Raw genomic sequence first — 18,214 nt, forward strand, 5'->3', positions numbered from 1 at the left:
GATATGATTTACTTCCATAGTTGAATTGCAGTAAAAGATAACAAGGTGCTTGTTCGAAGGGTTTTGGTTTAAAAATGCCTGAAAATGTGACCTTGCTCTTTACTTTAAATGTCCCTATTGATATGGTTGAGCATTTTTTAAAGACTTTATTTTATTATAACTATGTTAGCATATCATAATCATCCAAAGTCCATAGTTCTCCTTAGTGTTCACTCTTGATGTTGTACATTGTATGGGTTGGGAAAATGACTTATATCTATCATTGTAATATTATAAAGATATTTTCATTGCTCTACTTATTCACCTGTCCTTGGCCGTTCCCACCCCTGGCAACTGCTGAATTTTTTACTGCCTCCATTCTTTTCTGGAGTGACATAGAGTTAGAATCATATGTATGTGGCCTTTTCAGATGGGCTTTTTTCACTTGGTGATCATGTAATTTTCCTCTCTGTCTTTTCATGGCTTGATAGCTCATTTCTTTTTAGTACTAAAACATTCGACTGTCTGAATAAACCATAGTTTATTGATCCATTCACCTACCAAATGACAGCTGCTTCCAACTTTTGACAATTATGAATAAAGCAGCTATAAACATCAGTGTGCAAGTTTGTGCATTGATTTAAGTTCTCAGCTCCTTTGCTTAAATACCAATGAACACAATTGCAGGGTCATGTGGTAAGACTATGCTTAGTTTTGTAAGCAGCTGCCAAACTTTCTTGGCTGAACATTTTAACATGATCATTCAAACACAACCCCTTCTATATTTTCCTCCCATTCAGTCAGGACTTTAGCTGCACCAATTACCCCTGAATGGAGTGACACAAGCCTTATTCCACATGGTTACTAAGAATCTAATTGCCTTGTCCTTGTTAATGTATATGTTTTGCAGTTGCCCATTGACAATGACATTATCACTGAGCAAGAAAGTTCTAAAGATATTCTGAATTCCTGTGTTCCAGCCCATTTGTTCATTGGCACTCCTAATTTTTATGTTAAATAGAACTGACCACCTTAGCCGCCACACTAATTCATTCTTTGCCTGTTGGTCTGTAAGCGTGAAGTTGTCACAGATTCCATTTTGTTAAAACACTAATTAAGACTCTGGTAGAAATATTTGCCTTCTGGAACTCCAAACCTATAACTCAGAATAGCCTAATATTGTAGGAAGAGGAGACACAAATTCAGAAATTAGGTCACAGGGTGGAATTATGAGAAGAATCCTACTACCATCCTTCAGAACAACCTTGTAAGTTGGAATGTAATAAGGCACAAGTCCACTTATGACTAATTCCTACATAACATGGCAGCCTTTCTTTGCACTCGGCCCAAATTTTATTTAGAACTTCTTCAGTGGGACCTCTAACCCATGAAACCATAGCATAGATTGGCAGGAGTCTGTGGAGCAGAGATAAATAATACAAAAACCTGGATCACTTGTTCATATACATTATTAGTGCCATTTCAACACAATTTAACCAGATTATAAATGAATTACTTCCATCTTCAATGGATTGCTATTGTGCCAGCCCCAGATTGTGAGTTGGTGAACCTATAACATATTATTGGTAACTGATGCTGAGCTTTCAACTGGTGTCTTTTCATCCAGGATCATTTAGTTTCTACTAGGGCACAGTAGAACATGAAAATCTATTTTATTTCTTCTTCAGAAGGTCTACCTTTGCTCCAAGGTCCCTGTGGTGATGTGGATTTGAGCTTCCAAGGACCCAAGCATCATTGTTTCTAATACAGATATCTCCAAAATCATTGGATCACTTGCAAAATCTGCTCTTTCCTGGAACTGAATCAAATCAGGTCATCTGCTGTAATACTTAGCAAATGGCTCAGAGCTATAATCTCAAGCATAGCATATGCTGCCTGGTAAGTCCAAACAGTCCCCCAAAGTGCTGTACGCATTTTTGAGTTGCTGACAGTTTGTGGCACAGCAATGTGTCTTTTACTTTGGAGGGGATGGAAGTGCAAAGAGTACTACTTAAAACTCAGCTTAAAGAAAATGTACTGAGGAAACTACTGTACTCTGAATATTTGTGTATTAAATATTCCCCCTAACTTTTGACTCCTATATGTTACTAAGGCATCAAAGGATCTTGCCATTCACAGTGCACCGGGCATAATTAGCAAGATTCTATGAATATAGTAACCTTACATTATGTTTTGTGAAATGTCAAGATGATAAAATCCCCAGTGGACAATGTTTTTAATCTTTATTGGGATATAATTGACAAGCATAAGTCATATATATTTAAGGAGTACAACTTTAAGTTTTAAATTATATATATACATTGTGAAATAATTATGGCAGGCTAACGAATATATCTATCATCTCCCATAATTACCATTTCCTCCTTCCTTCCTTCCTCTCTGTCATAAGAACACTTAAGATCTACCTTCTTAGCAAATCGCAAGTACACAGTACGGTGCTGTTAACTATAGTCACATTGCTCTACTGTATCTCCAGAGCATATGTGTCTTGCATAACTAGAACTTTGCATCAACACTTCCCTCATTTCTTCTTCCACTTCCAGCCCCTGTCATCCATTCTACTTTCTAAGTTAGATCATGTAGGATTTGCCCTTCCATGTCTAACTTATTTTACTTAGCATAACATCTTCCCAGTACATGAACAAATTTTGAAAAAAAAACATTTATATATCCTTGAAGAAGTCTGCTCTAAAGTAATTTATTTATTTTTTTCTTTTTTGGTAAAGAAACTAAGGCTCTTCATTGATCCATATTACCAGATGCATTTTCTCAAGGTAAACAATTGTATTCACATTGTGTGTGTGCATAATCCTCCTTTTATAAATAACTGAAATTTAAAGATAATGAATTTTCTCAAGCTAAACAATTGTATTCACCTTGAGTGTATGCATTATCCCCATTTTATAAATGACTGAATTTTAAAGATAATAAGTGACTTGCTCAAGAGCACACACCTTGTATGTGGCAAAGTTAGGATTTGGGGCAATGCTTCTGAATTCAAAATGCATGGGTTTTAATACTCTAAGACATTCAGTGTGTCATATTTTTTATACATTTGTTCTATTTAAGTGCATTGAGACAGATTTGGAAAGATCATAGTTGTGGTAGGTTACTACCAAATAGTCCACACAAATCCCTAAGTCTATATTCACACACTTGTATAATTACCTCTCTTATGGACGGTGGCCCTCTGACTTGCTTTATAAAATAAAATGCTCCAAGGTGATGTTACACTGTAATTTCTAAGGCTTGACTCTTTCTCCATTGGACCCAACCCCAGGACACGATCCCAGGATTCTGGGATCAGGACCTGAGCCGGAGAAAGACACTTAATCAACTGAGTCACCCAGACACCCAAGAATTGCAATTTTTAAAGATTAAATTAGTTCTGAATTGCCTGGGTGGCTCAGTTGGTTAAGCATCCAACTTTTGATTTCTGCTCAAGTCATCATCTCAGGGCTGTGAAATGGAGCCCCAAGTCAGGCTTCATGTTTGTTATTCTCGGAGCCTGTTAAGATTCTCTCCCTTCCTCCTCTCTCTGCCCCTCCCCAACCTTTCCTTCTCAAAGGGGGAAAAAAAAAAGATTAAATTAGTTCTAATAATTAATCCTAAAAATAGATTTTATGATTTTGACAGAAGGGTAAAATTAAAATTTCTTTTTTTATTTTTTTTATTAAAACATAATGTATTTTTTTTTCAGGGATCTAAGTCTATGATTCTTCAGTCTTCTTACAACACACACCTTCCCCAATGTCTATCACCCAGATATCCTCCCCTCCTGCAACCTTCAGTTTTTTTCCCAAGATTAAGAATCTCCTATGGTTTGTCTCCATCTCCGGTTTTGTCTTGTTTCATTTTTTCCTCTCTCTCCTTATCACCTAAAACAATTGATGAACATTCTCAGAGGTCCATAGCTGCATACATGCAGATGGATGTTTTCAAGTCTCTGAGCAAAGCTACACTTTGTATAATCATTACAGATTAGTTTAAAAAAAATGCAGAAACATGCAAAATAAAAATCAAATGGAAAAAATTAAAATGCAAAGAATACGGTGGCTTCTATACAATTTGTGTTTTAGATTTTTTTGTTGTTTTAATTCTGTTAGGCAGAGTGCTGTTAGAAAACCTCAGAAAAACAGTGTTCCTAGTATAAAATATCCATATTCAATAAGATTTAATTGTTTTTTTTTAAATAAGCAATGTGTCTGTGTATCTTTCTATGTATCACTCTCTATATACATGTGTATGTGGAGTGGAGAGGAACAGAGTCAGCTAAAGAGTTTAAAGAAGTGTTCGCTTCTCTGTGGTTAGTATGCCCTACGTGCTTTCCAAAAGACTTCAGGAAACAAAGTGAAGTTCATTGTAAGTCATGTTCCTCTGACCAAAACTTTCAAACAATTTTCCGAGAGTAAGTTAAATGTAACTGCAGACTGATAAATTCATGGTTTAATTATTATTTGCCCAAAGCTCAACAGATACTGACTTTCAGATGTAAGATTGGATCTCTGGTACAATCTAAAGCAATACTTGGTAGCCTTGCAAAGTTCAACAGCAAGCCAATGAACTTTGATCAAATGCATCCTACTACTTCTTACTAAAATTCAAAATTTAATAAAATCCGTACTAAAAGAAAAAACGAATATTTAACTAACAGTTAAATATTTTGTGAGCTGTATTCCCCAGTGTTAAAATAATCTTTCTGTTAGTTAATAATTCTCTATTATACTTGGGCTCAGCACAGTAATCTGAAATTTCAAATGATTATTCCTTGACTGTTAAGCAAATAGGATCCCTAAAGATTAACCATAACATTATTGCTTTTGTGAAACATCATTTTCTGTTTTGTTTTGTTTTTCCATAAATTACTTAAAATGATGTAACAAAGAAAATGTTCTAGAGGGATCAACAAATAGTACAAGATACACTCTCCATACTTTAGTAATGTATTCACATAATTTGCATCAAGATATGTTAGACTCTTTTTGGTTATATCGTGGATTACTCAAAGACAGCATGTAGAGGGGAAAAATCAAGGTAACTGAGGTAGTAAAAAAGGATTTGCTGTAACACAAACTTTGTATTTATTTTTTTCCATTATTCTAATATTATATTGGACCACCTATGAATTATTGAGTCTTATGAGGTATTAGAGAGAAAAAAAAGGAAAATATAAAACGATCTTTGTTTGCCAGGAGTTTGACATTTAGAGTTAGGTTACAAACAAATTAACAGGCGAATCTATTATTGGATTAAACACTTGAGAGCTAATGAAACACATCTAGAAAGAAGGGAAGTTTCACATGAGGTCACACTCAGTTAATTTGCCTAGCACCCTAATTGAGACAGGTATCTAAAAACCAAAAATTCTAAATAGTTTATGTTATTGATTAACACAACACCTATCTTATCATGGGGAGGACAGGATTTGAGTTCAATTTTTGTGCAACCATAAAGCTTCATTTTTTAATAGCTATCTTATATTTCCAATTACAATTATACAACCTTGGGATTTTTAAAACACTGAATGGTTTTTCACAAAAATGCCACCTAAAAACTAGATTTAAGTTAAATTTTTGACAAGTTAAAGAAATAATTTAAAAAAAATATGTGAGCCTTAGTCTGGCACAGAAACCCTATTGCTCATACACCTGGAAAAGAAAGTAAAGAGAAAGGTTACCACATATGGATCTGAGTACCTTCTGTCCTTATTATTCCTTTGCTCACCAGTGATGTTAGCTTCAAACATTTCTGAGAATCTTCCATCTCCCTGAAAAATCAAATTCTTGTTTTTAAAGATTTTATTTATTTATTTGACAGAGAGAGGTATCACAAGTAGGCAGGGAGTGGGGGATGCAGGCTCCCTGCTGAGCAGAGAACCCAATGCTGGACTCGATCCCAGGACCCTGAGATCATGACCTGAGCCAAAGGCAGAGGCTTAACCCACTGAGCCACACAGGCACCCCTGAAAAACCAAATTCCTAACTGTTTCCATAAAGCCTAACTATATTTCACTTCAATACTTTGATGTCACTGGGTCCCATTTGTTATCATAAAACTGCCTTGATTTACAACCTAAGGAAAGGACTTAGCAAATGGAGACACAATGTTCTCATCAAAAAATAGAGTCTTTCAAGGTGTGCCTGAGTGGTCAGTGGATTAAGCATCTGCCTTTAGCTCAGGTCATGATTCCAGGGTCCTGGGATCAGGATCCCTGCTCAGTGGGGTGTCTGCTTCTCCCTCTTCCTTTGCCCCTCTCTCCACCCCCACATGTTCTCTCTTTCTCTGTCCAATAAATAAATAAATAAAATATTTAGAAAAGTGAAAAAATAAATTGAGACTTTTAAAATATTTATTTATTTATTTAACAGAGAGACAGAGCCTAAGTAGGCAGAGGTAGAAGGAGAAGCAGGTTCCCTGCTGAGTGGAGAGCTGAATGTGGGGCTGGATTCTAGACCCGGGGATCATGACCTGAGCCAAAAGAAGATGCTTAACCGACTGAGCCACCTAGGCACCCCTAAGTTGAGACTTTTAAGAAAATTCTCTCTAATGGTCTTTGTGTGATTACTTACATAGTAAAATTTCAACACCCTATGAATACTTTAATTGTTAAATGACCAAATTAAGGTGGGAAACTCTATAAAGATATAATCACTAGTGGTTCTTTATAGATTACATTCTGATATTACTTTGGTGAGGTCAAAAAATGTAGAAAAAATGGGTTCCTCTGATCTAATCCATAAATAAGAAATACAATTGAGAGAATATGAGGGAATTAGAAGTGAACATTACCAAAAAAGTATGCATTAAATTTATCAGAACAATTACATTCTAGATATATTCCTGAAAATCCTATGCCTCTAAAGTAACTGAATTATTTTAAATAAAGCATATTTGTAAGGAATTCTAACTTTGTACATGTTTAAATTATCCTGTTGGAAGGTAAAATAGGTTAAAGACCCCTTAATTTCTCTGCTTCATAAATTCTGATTTTCACACATTAAACTTCAATGTACGTGATTTATTTTTTAGTATTGATAAGAATATTAAATGAGTTGATAAATGATAACCACATACAATTAGGCTAAACAGTGGTCAACACTTAATAAATGTCAGATGTTTTTATTTGTATTATTCTTAATATTATTATTGTGAGTGTTAGTGCAAAAATTTTAGAACTGAGTAATGGCCTTTTATTCAAATAAAACACTTAAAAACAACATACAGAAAGGGCACAGTTCTTTTTAGAACAAGTCAGTCTTCATTCAACAAACTGAAAAAACGTAAAGAGTAGCCAAATTAAAGAAAATCTAATAGAAAGTCTAAAGCTTTAAATATCAATATGACAAAATAATAGCTTGAATCTTTATTCAAAGTAAACCACTAATCAGAAAAATCCTTGAGTAAGAACACATCTTCAGGATGGTCCATGTCACTAATAATGATAAAAAATAATCTGGTTTTTACTAACCCCATATTAGGTGTCAAAGATTGTGCCATATCCTCACACATATTTCTAAGTTATAGACTTAAATTTAATTTTAGAATTATCATATTACCAGCTATGTGAACTTAGGCACTTTATATGTAATCGTGGTCCAGAGGTAAAGTCTCAGACATTCCTTAGGTTTACTTGATTGTTTTAAGTAAGACTACTTGATATCACTCGATTCCCTGGAAGGTAGTAGAAATCTAACCAGGCTTTGTTCCTCTTTCTTCCAGATTGATAAACCTTTGAGAATGCAATGAAATAACCTTTTTTTAAAAAATCTTATTTTATTTAAATTCAACTACTTAACAAACATTTATACAACAAACACATTCATAGTACTTATTATCACAGGATATTGTTGTAAGCATATCATAAATGTTAACTTGTTTCATATTTAAAACAAACCAATGAATTGGGTCCTCTTACTTTCCAGAATTAGAAACAGTCACATAGTTTAAGTTGATTGTCCAAGAGGCACGGCTAATAAAGGAAGAGCATAGCATTCAAACTCAGGGAGTCCTAGATCCAGAACAGTAAATTCTAACAAACACATGCAACACCCTTTGCTTGACATGCACAAATATGCGTCTGAGGGTGTATTTTACCATAATTTCGGTGGTCTATAAAGGCTGTAATGGCTGCAATGGCCTGAATGGGATTCTCTGATTTACACTGACTTTCCAAACTTGTTCTGGTTCTTGTAGAAAAAGTTAAGGTCTGCGGAAGCACAGTCACATTTTCAAATGATTAGGAAAGAATTACAAGAAATGTCAGCAGGAGAAACCTTGATTTATTTATCTTCTTGCATTTAATAAAGAATTTATTATTGTTATTTCCTTAATTTTAACAGCTTTAAGGTTTCACAACAATTATCCAAGGCTTTCTTTGAGGCATCTTTCACCTCTTTGTTCCTTAGACTATAGATCAGGGGGTTCAACATCGGGATCACCACTGTGTAAAATACAGATGCCATTTTATCTGTGTCCAGGGAATGATTTGATTTAGGCTGTAGGTACATAAAGATCAAGGTGCCATAGAAAATAGTGACAGCCACCATATGGGAGCCACAGGTGGAAATGGCCTTGCGTCGCCCCTGGGTAGAGCGGATCCTTAGGATGGCGGCAATGATAAAGATGTAGGAGGTGAGGACGATGGAAGAGGAACAGATCATATCAAAACCAGCAAAGGCAAAGATCAGAATTTCCTTGATGTGTGTGTCTGAACAGGACAGAGCCAAGAGAGGGAGGTCATCACAGTAGAAATGGTTAATTACGTTGGGGCCACAGTAAGTTAGTCGGAAGGTGATAATGGTATGGAATAGGGCAACCAGAAAGCTGTATATATATGGCACTGCCACTAATTGAATGCAGAGTCTTCTTGACATCAGGGTTGAATAGTGCAGAGGACTACAGATGGCCACATAGCGATCATAGGCCATGGAAGCCAAAAGGAAACACTCAGTGATCATGAAGGTGAGGAAACAGCCCAGCTGTGTTGCACAAGCATGGAAAGGAATAGTATTGAGTTCCACAACAAAGTTCACCATCATCTTTGGTGTGATAGCAGAGGAGTAGCAAACATCAACAAAGGCCAAGTGACTGAGGAAATAGTACATAGGTGTATGGAGTCGAGCATCAATCCTGATTAAGGTTATCAACCCCAGGTTGCCCAGCACTGTGACCAGATAGATGATGAAAAACGCCACAAAGCATGGGGCCTGAAGCTCTGGCCGGTCTGTAATTCCCTTTAGAATGAACTCAGTGACATAGGTGATATTGACATTGGCCATTTATCCCAGTGAATTTTGTTGATTTTGTTGCAAGTTGAAGAATAAAAATGATGCTTCTCATGGCCCTTGTCACTGTTGACAAAAGATGATTGCTGGTGTCTTCTTGCCTTGAATCATGTTGTCTTGTGGGCAAAAAGTACACCTTAGCTCTCTGATGACATGCATCCTTGCCTCAGGGAGAGGAGTCCCATACTCTCAGAATAGCTTTCTTGAAAGTTGTTTTGCTTTGTAATTTTTAAGAACATGGAAGGGTGCTGGTTAAAATTGCAATACCACCTGATAGAAAACACTTGAGACCACTAAGATTTCAGTGTTTTTGTTGCCACTATCTTTGCTTTGTATGCATATAAATATAGCAGCACAGAAACAGGTAACTCATAAATGAAGCTATGTTAATATTAATATTAAGGTGGAGTTTGGATTCTAAACACAAGAAACATTTAAATCACCTTAGAAACAAGACAACCTACAGACATTTGTTAAAGTGCTCATACAACAGAGCATTTATGATTTTGTATCTACCTTACTATTCTCTGGATTATTTTATCAATTCCTCTAATTTTTTAAAAGTATTTTTTTTCATAGTCTCCAATTATTTTCTATAGGTTGTTCTAAAGCAAACACTGTCTCAAAGTCTTCCTAATTATTCTGTCATTTCCACATCTCTGTCAATTTTGAGGGGATGTCCTCAAAATCACTGACATATTTCAGCTGAAGATTTACTTAATAAGCAGTGTTGTTTCTTGTTTCATCGTATCCTTCCTAAAGTGAGTTTTGTCTTAAACTTGACTGCACATTGAATCACATATGGAGTGTTTTAACATCTCAATGCCCAAGAACCCCCTACCAGTTTAATCAAAATGTCTGGTTAGTACCCAGGCATCAGTATTTTAAAGCCCCCCAGGGGATTCCAATATACAGACATGTTTGGGGCCTAAAAAAGTAGCCTAAAAAATAAATTCATGAGAATGGCAAGCAAAAATCAGCCATATTTTCAAACTTATTTTTATTTCTCTTTTGGTTTTGTTTGCCTGACCTATGGCTGAATATGTTTGAGTAACAGTGACTCCACCATGCCAGAGGAAATCAAATTGGAGTATGGCTATTTCTACTCACATGAAAAGACTCACCAAAGGATATTGGACAAGAATATTTTCAAGAAAATTAATTTTCAATCCCTCCATTATTTTTATCTGTTCCTTTCTGAAACTCATTTGTCTGAGAAGGCATCTGTGATCTTGGTTTTTTGTTTGTTTTGTTTTCATCTTCCCTTTTCAAAACTCACATTTTTCACATTTCACAAATGCAAGGTGTATCTCTCACTCACCTGGAATGTGTGTATGATTCCTTGCTCCAACATTTAGACATTTAGATAATTCCTTTCATATGACTGCATAAATATACCTCCATCTCATTAATAAGATAAATTTCAAATAAAAGTTAAATCCGTATCGAGCAATTATGCATCAACATTGGGAGTATATCAGTTATTTTAATCACTTACTTGTGATTGCAACTCAAATAGAAATATTTTACTAATGTAATATATAAAAGCTATAGAATCTATTGTTACAATAATAAAATTCTAGTGTGTGTGTGTGCATGTATTTGAGTTTTAGGGGAATAAGGAAAAATGACCAGGGAAATACTTTCTATAACATAATATATTACATTAGGTTTACTTCTTCTTTTGATGGAAATTGAATGAACAAATGAATTTAAGGACAAAAAAATGTTTTATGCTACCTAATTTTACAAAGGAGTCTCTTGTTTTCAATGGATGATGGCAATTATTTATTACCATAATATTACACTATTTTTATTACACTATTATTAGGCATATATGTGTATGTATGTATACATATATGTGTATATACATAAATTCATATATATATGAATGCCAATACTTATAACATGAAAAACTACATCGTTTATACCTATTTGAGCTATTGGTGAAACATTTTAGATGTTTACTTAACTATGTATAGCAAGACAAATACATGTTATTTTCAGTTATTTGAGTACCAAGTTAATTGGTGATGATCATTTTTAGTCCTTTCTGGTAGTTAGATCCTGTTTTTAACAAAAAAGAACTTCATTTATTTGGTTCTCCATCAGTCTTTATAAGATTCCATTTTGCCCATCGAGGTTCTCAAAACATAGTTTTTGAGCACATTAACTCTTTTCTTTGTACAAATTCTTTAAGGGTTTGCCTCTGCTTAATAAGGGTTAAGGAACTACCCCTGATGTGTCTACACACTTTGGCAATTAACATAATGGGAAAACTTTACACAGAAAATGAGTTCAGTAGACAGGGAAGAAGGAAATAGTCATTGATAATCCTCTTCTCTCCTATCCACTGCTCTATACACCAAGTTATTCTCTATTTACTCACTGGCTAGTCTTATCCAGGTCTTGCTCCCTGCTTTTTATAAGGGTCTGTATGGTTTCTCTAAGCCAAGCATCCATCATTCCAGGGCTTCACCAAGCTTGGTTTCTTCTCCAGAGCTTACCAGGCTCCAGAGGCACACTGAGCACCACCAGTATACTAGGTGTACAGGTGTACAGATGTGCAGACAATGTGACTTCTTCAGCCATCAGTGCTGCATTTCTGTGTCCCAAAACACATACCAATGACATGGCATAACATAAAAAAGGGTTAGGAAGCATGGGTGTAAGTCTGATTGTCTTAAAACCCTTCGTGAGGCATCAAGAACATCTCTTCTGAGAAGCAAAATTAGAAAAATGAAATCCAGTGGATTTCTATTTTATGTCAGGATTCAAAAATTACAGTGAGTACTCATTCTTTATTTATTACAAAACATTTGGTGTTTCCAAAGGCCAAGAGAGATAAACACTGTTACCAGAACTTACATGTAGAGCCATTCTTGGTCGCCCATTCTTAGAATAGAGTTTTAGACAGAAAAGCCCACCCACTCATGTATTTCTACTCCATTGGCTATATAATAACAACTAGCTTTTGTGGGTACTACTGTAGGACAGAGGGTGATTCAAGATTATCTCACTAACTCAGTATGAGGTCATTTAAAGGGATGTGTGTGTGAGAGAGACAGACAGACAGACAAACAGAAGGAAGGAAGGTAGGGATGGAAAGAAGGACAGAGAATTGGAGATGAATAAGGAAGCAGACATCCTTTAGAAAGTACCGAAAAGCAAAGAGTGTAACAATAAGGAGTATGAAACTAAGAAATGCAGTTAGGATGTTATAGGCATTTTCTCTAAAAGCAGGCTCATTCATTCTATCGACTACCACAACTCACCAAGATGAGAGGTTTCTAATGGAAAAATTAGTTATTGGTAGAGCATTGGTGATTCACTCCATATACAAATTCCATGACTCACCTGGGCTTAGCAATAATCCTAAGCTATGAGTAAGCTCATTCTGAAGTTGTCTGGGTGATTTATTAGTTCCTAGATCCCTTTGGGTTTAAATTTGAACCTCTGGAGATATCTGAGAGCTTTTTTATCTGGAGATATCTGGAGACATCTGAGAGTTTTCTTTCTTATTTTTCTCAAATTAAGATGAGCTGGACAAATTATATTGGGGAGTTTAAAAATTTTTTTTAATTATCTGTATTCCTAAAGGAACCATACTTCAAGTATACCAATCAGACAATTTCCATGAAGGAAAAAGTAGACTATACTACTAGAAACAATATGAAAAGACTGTGAACCTTGGTTCATTTGAATAAAAATACAAGTTTTGTGAAAGGAAAAGACTAACACTTAAATCCTGAGTAACTAACGTGTTAGACCTTAGACAATGTCCATATATTTTTGGTCCTCAATTGTAAAATCAAATAAAAATTGTACATCCTTTATGATTTTGTGAGGATTGAATAAATTAATATATGGGAAGGATTCAGTAAACTCTATGGTAAGTAAGTTTTCAGAAGATGTTTTTTTAAAAAGTAAGAAGAGGTGCCTGGGTGGTTCAGTGGGTTAAGCCTCTGCCTTCAGCTCAGGTCATAATGCCAGGGTCCTAGGATGGAGCCCCGCATCGGGCTCTCTGCTCAGAAGGGAACCTGCTTCCCCCTCTTTCTTTCCCTGCCTCTCCCCCTACTTATGATCTCTCTCTCTCTCTTTCTGTCAAATAAATAAAATCTTAAAAAAAAAAAAAACTAAGAGAAAACAAAAAGTAAATAAAGCCAAAATAATCCAAAATTATACCTGAAAACCAGTTTCAGATTCTACCTTGGCGAGTCTATATAAAAAAGGAAGTGTTTTTATTAAGAGTAAAATCCAGTTTCTTACCAAATTTCAAACTAGAAAGCCATTTTTAAACCTAGTATATATCATACATTACTAGATAAGTGTGTGTGTGTAAAACAAAACTCATAGAAAAAGCAAAAATTCCTGGAAAATGTTTCTACTGCTTCCAAGTTCTCCCAATCTTTAGTGCTTTCCAATCCAGCTTTTCCCTCCACCACTGAAGCTAGTTCTTTGTAGCTTGTCTGATCATTATCCTACTGATACAGACAATGAACACTCTTCAGTTCTTTGTCAGATTTCCTCTGGAACCTGGAAAAATGTATATTGTATCCTTATCATTTAATAAGCCACAGTTTTTTCAGCTTTTATTTCTTTTCTTAATCATGGTAAAAACATTTCACATGAGATAGAACCTCTTTGGCAATTTCTTAAGTGCACAATACAGCACTGTTAACTATAGACAAAATGTTGCACAGCAGAGCCCTAGAATATGTGGACCTTTTTTTTTTTTTTTTTTTTTTTATGGACCTTTTTTACCCATTGACAAACAACTCTTATTTCCTCCAACTCTCAGTCCCCAGAAGCCACCATTCTACTCTTTCTATGAGTCAATGTTAGACGCCTCATTCTTCTACTTAGAATAATGCAGTGTTCATCCTTCTGTAGCTGGCTTATTGCACTTAGTGTAATATCCTCATGTTCTCACATATGGAAGAATTTCCTCCTTCTTCACAGCTGAAGGATATTCTATTGTAGGTATATGCCATATTTTCTTATGGGCATTTAAGTTGCTTCTGCACTGTGGTTATTGGGAATAATGATGCAAGAAACATGAGGATATGGATATCTCTTCTAGATCTTGATTTCAAGTTTTTGGGATATATATCCAAAAGTGAGATTGATGAAGGATAAGGTAGTTCTATTTTAATTTTTTTGAGGATCCCTCTATAACGTTTTCCATAGCAGCTATACCACAGTATATTCCTATCAATTAGGTATAAGACAATTTCTCCACATCCTTACCAACACTAACCCTTGCATTCAATTTTTTAAGGTCTTACAACTAATTATTTGCATCTTTTTCAATTTAAACATCCAGGGTCATCTAACTTAACATGATCATTTAAACAGATGAGGAAACTAAGCCTTCTCAAACTTAAACAATTCTCTTAGCTTCCTCCTATAAATAGATAGAAGAACATCTCTCTTCACTAATGATAATATATACAAACATTTATTTAGGGTCACTCATATTGTTCCAGGCACTTTGTGTGTTGTGTGTGTGTCTGTGTGTAATTTTTATATATTTATATGTGATATTATATAAATTTTTATACATTATATGTAATTTAATTTTCACAACAATCCTGTGATATAACTATTATTATTACTGTCAAAGGAGGAAACCAAAGTATAGAGAAATTGGGCATCTTGCTTAAGGTCACCCACTGAGTGAGTGAAAAATTATATTTTGACCCCAGAGACATAACCATGAATTGGTTGTGAATTCTCGTCCTTTCTCTGTTTTAAGCATACACAGAGTAACCGCATCTCCTAAACGTGCATGAGAGCTGGATCCAACTGGATGCAGCCATAAGGAGGTTGTGACAAGAGGTTTGATGGCACCAAGAGAGGGAGGTCAGTGCCCTTCGTCCCTGCCCCTGCTCTCGCTTCACTTTGGTACCATGTCTTAAGCAGCAGATGCAACCCTCTCTCTTGGTTCCTCCAGTCAGCCCCTCATCCACAGCCTTCCTCCCATTGGGCTCCTCCAACTCCCTATGTCCCTTCCAACCTTGAGGTAGTGATAAGATTGCACCTTTCTTAGGTTCTAAGTGCCCCACAATTCTTTGCTTGTTAACATCTCTTCATTTGAATTATATAGGTTTATTCTCAGGAACCTGATCAATAATTCCCAAATTCCTTTGCAAGTAATCTCATTTTTTTTGTTTTTGAAAATTAAACGTTTTGGGAAGTTGCTAGTCAGTAAGATCACTTCTATTTAAGTGGAGGTGGGTGTATTCTATAACCTTTGAGTAAATGAAGAACCGAAGATGGGATTTAAAGAATGGATAAGATTACTATTCCTAGAAATGAGGAAATGATCTGTAAGGTGCATGGATTTTTACTACATGCTTAATATATTAACTCAACATTTTATCCATGTGATCAAAATTATGTATCTTCAGTGAGATATGTGTGGATATGAGGAAGCAAAAACATTTTTTAAGAATTGTCAGGTGGGATCTAGTCTGACACTAAAAGCTAAGCTGTAGTATCATATCAATAATATTAATGATATGTCAATAATTTCACAGAGCACCAACATGAGAAAAGTTTACTGGGTAATGGTAATGAAGCAAGACAAAAAGAGAGTCACTCAGTAATAATGTCATAGATCTAGACAAAATCGAGAACACTGTGTCTAAACCAAAAAAATGGTCAAACATCTTTTCCATCTGGCTAATATAAGGGACTGTGTCTTCTTTACCAACTAAAGCTTTAACCTTACTCCAATTTGTCCATGTTCTAAATAAGAACCATTAACATATCAAATCATAAAAACACAGTCACTCAATGACTGCAACTAATCCAGAGTGCAAACATGCTTTCTTGAACCCTACCATGAATAACTTCACAGGATGAAATCCCATATCAAGCTTGATATCTAAACCCCCTTATTGAAATGGACCTGTTTCCCATGGTGTTCAACCTCCCTTGTTGAAACAAGTAACAGTAATACAACTTTGACTAGAGGTTCTTGCTGGAGGTCTTTGTCTGGAGAACACTGATAGATGAAATGGTGTGAATTCTGGGATTTATTTCAAAATAAATTTTGGGGGCTAGTGAATGGGGTAAGAAGTATGAATAAAATAAATCCGAACCATTAATGTAGACTCTGAAGCTGAACAATTATTATTGGGGTAGGGATTATTATATCAAATCTTCTCATTTTGTGTGTCTTTGAAAATGTCCCTACTAAAAATATTTACTAATAATAATTCATTAATTAAAAGGATAAACACATTTTAAAATTTGTAAGTAGTCATACTAGCTGGGGAGGTTAAAATATCAATACATCTCTATTAAAAGTATTATCAAGGAGACCAGAAAATCTGTACAAAACAAAAATAAGAGAAATAAATTTTTTAAAGAAAGCAATAAAACCATGTTTCATAAATAATGTGATCAGCAAAACCCAAGGAAATCAATGAATCAGAATAATTAAATTTCACCAGAAATGGCACTCTTACTTACTAGAAATGTTAAAAACACAATGGTGATCACAGCTTTGTAATAAAGCTTAAAATAAGGTAGCGTGATGCCCCCAGTTTTATTTTTGCTTTTCAACATTTCCTTAGCGATTCGGGGTCTCTTCTGATTCCATACAAATTTTTGGATTATTTGCTCCAGCTCTTTGAAAAATACTGGTGGAATTTTGATCGGAATGGTATTAAAAGTATAGATTGCTCTAGGCAGTATAGACATTTTAACAATGTTTATTCTTCTGATCCAAGAGCATGGAATGGTCTTCCATCTTTTTGTGTCTTCTTCAATTTCTTTCATGAGTGTTCTGTTGTTCCTTAAGTACAGTTCCTTTACCTCTTTGGTTAGGTTTATTCCCAGGTATCTTATGGTTCTTGGTGCTATAGTAAATGGAATCGATTCTCTAATTTCCCTTTTTGTATTTTCATTGTTAGTGTATAAGAAGGCCACTGATTTCTGTACATTGACTTTGCTCCAGTGAAGACATACAAATGGCTATCAGACACATGAAAAAATGTTCATCATCACTAGCCATCAGGGAGATTCAAAGTAAAACCACATTGAGATACCACCTTACACCAGTTAGAATGGCCAAAATTAGCAAGACAGGAAACAACATGTGTTGGAGAGGATGTAGAGAAAGGGGAACCCTCTTACACTGTTGGTGGGAATGCAAGTTGGTGCAGCCACTTTGGAGAACAGTGTGTAGATTCCTCAAGAAATTAAAAATAGAGCTTCCCTATGACCCTTCAATTGCACTAGTGGGTATTTTTACCCCAAAGATACAGATGTAGTGAAAAGAAGGGCCATCTGTACCCCAATGTTTATAGCAGCAATGGCCACAGTCGCCATACTGTGAAAAGAACCAAGATGCCCTTCAACGGATGAATGGATAAGGAAGATGTGGTCCATATACACTATGGAGTATTATGCCTCCATCAGAAAGGAAGAATACCCAACCTTTGTAGCAACATGGACGGGACTGGAAGAGATTATGCTGAATAAAATAAGCAAGCAGAGAAGGTCAATTATCATATGGTTTCACTTATTTGTGGAGCATAACAAATAGCATGGAGGACATGGGGAGATAAAGAGGAGAAGGGAGTTGAGGGAAATTGGAAGGGGAGGTGAACCATGAGAGACTATGGACTCTGAAAAACACTCTGAGGGTTTTGAAGGGGCGGGGGGTGGGAGGTCGGGGTACCAGGTGGTGGGTATTATAGAGGGCACAGATTGCAGGGAGCACTGGGTGTGGTGCAAAAATGATGAATACTGTTATGCTGAAAATAAATAAAAAATAAATTTTAAAAAATAGAAAAAATTTAAAAAAATTTTACACATTAAAAAATAAAAAATAAAAACAAACCCACAATGGTGTGGGGCACCTGGGTGGTGTATTGGTTGAGTATCTAACTCTTGATTTTGGCTCAGGTCCTGAT

At 35.4% G+C, this 18,214-nt stretch overlaps 1 protein-coding gene across 1 annotated transcript; it reads right to left on the reverse strand.

Moving 5' to 3' along the window:
• Positions 1 to 8,318: 8,318 nt before the first annotated feature.
• Positions 8,319 to 9,278, reverse strand: LOC122914448 (olfactory receptor 1038). Its single transcript, XM_044261061.1, has one exon. It carries the CDS (start codon positions 9,276 to 9,278, stop codon positions 8,319 to 8,321), a length of 960 nt encoding a protein of 319 aa, XP_044116996.1.
• Positions 9,279 to 18,214: the final 8,936 nt, after the last annotated feature.

This window comes from Neovison vison, chromosome 7 (assembly GCF_020171115.1).
Source record: "Neovison vison isolate M4711 chromosome 7, ASM_NN_V1, whole genome shotgun sequence".
Taxonomy (NCBI): Eukaryota; Metazoa; Chordata; class Mammalia; order Carnivora; family Mustelidae; genus Neogale; species Neogale vison.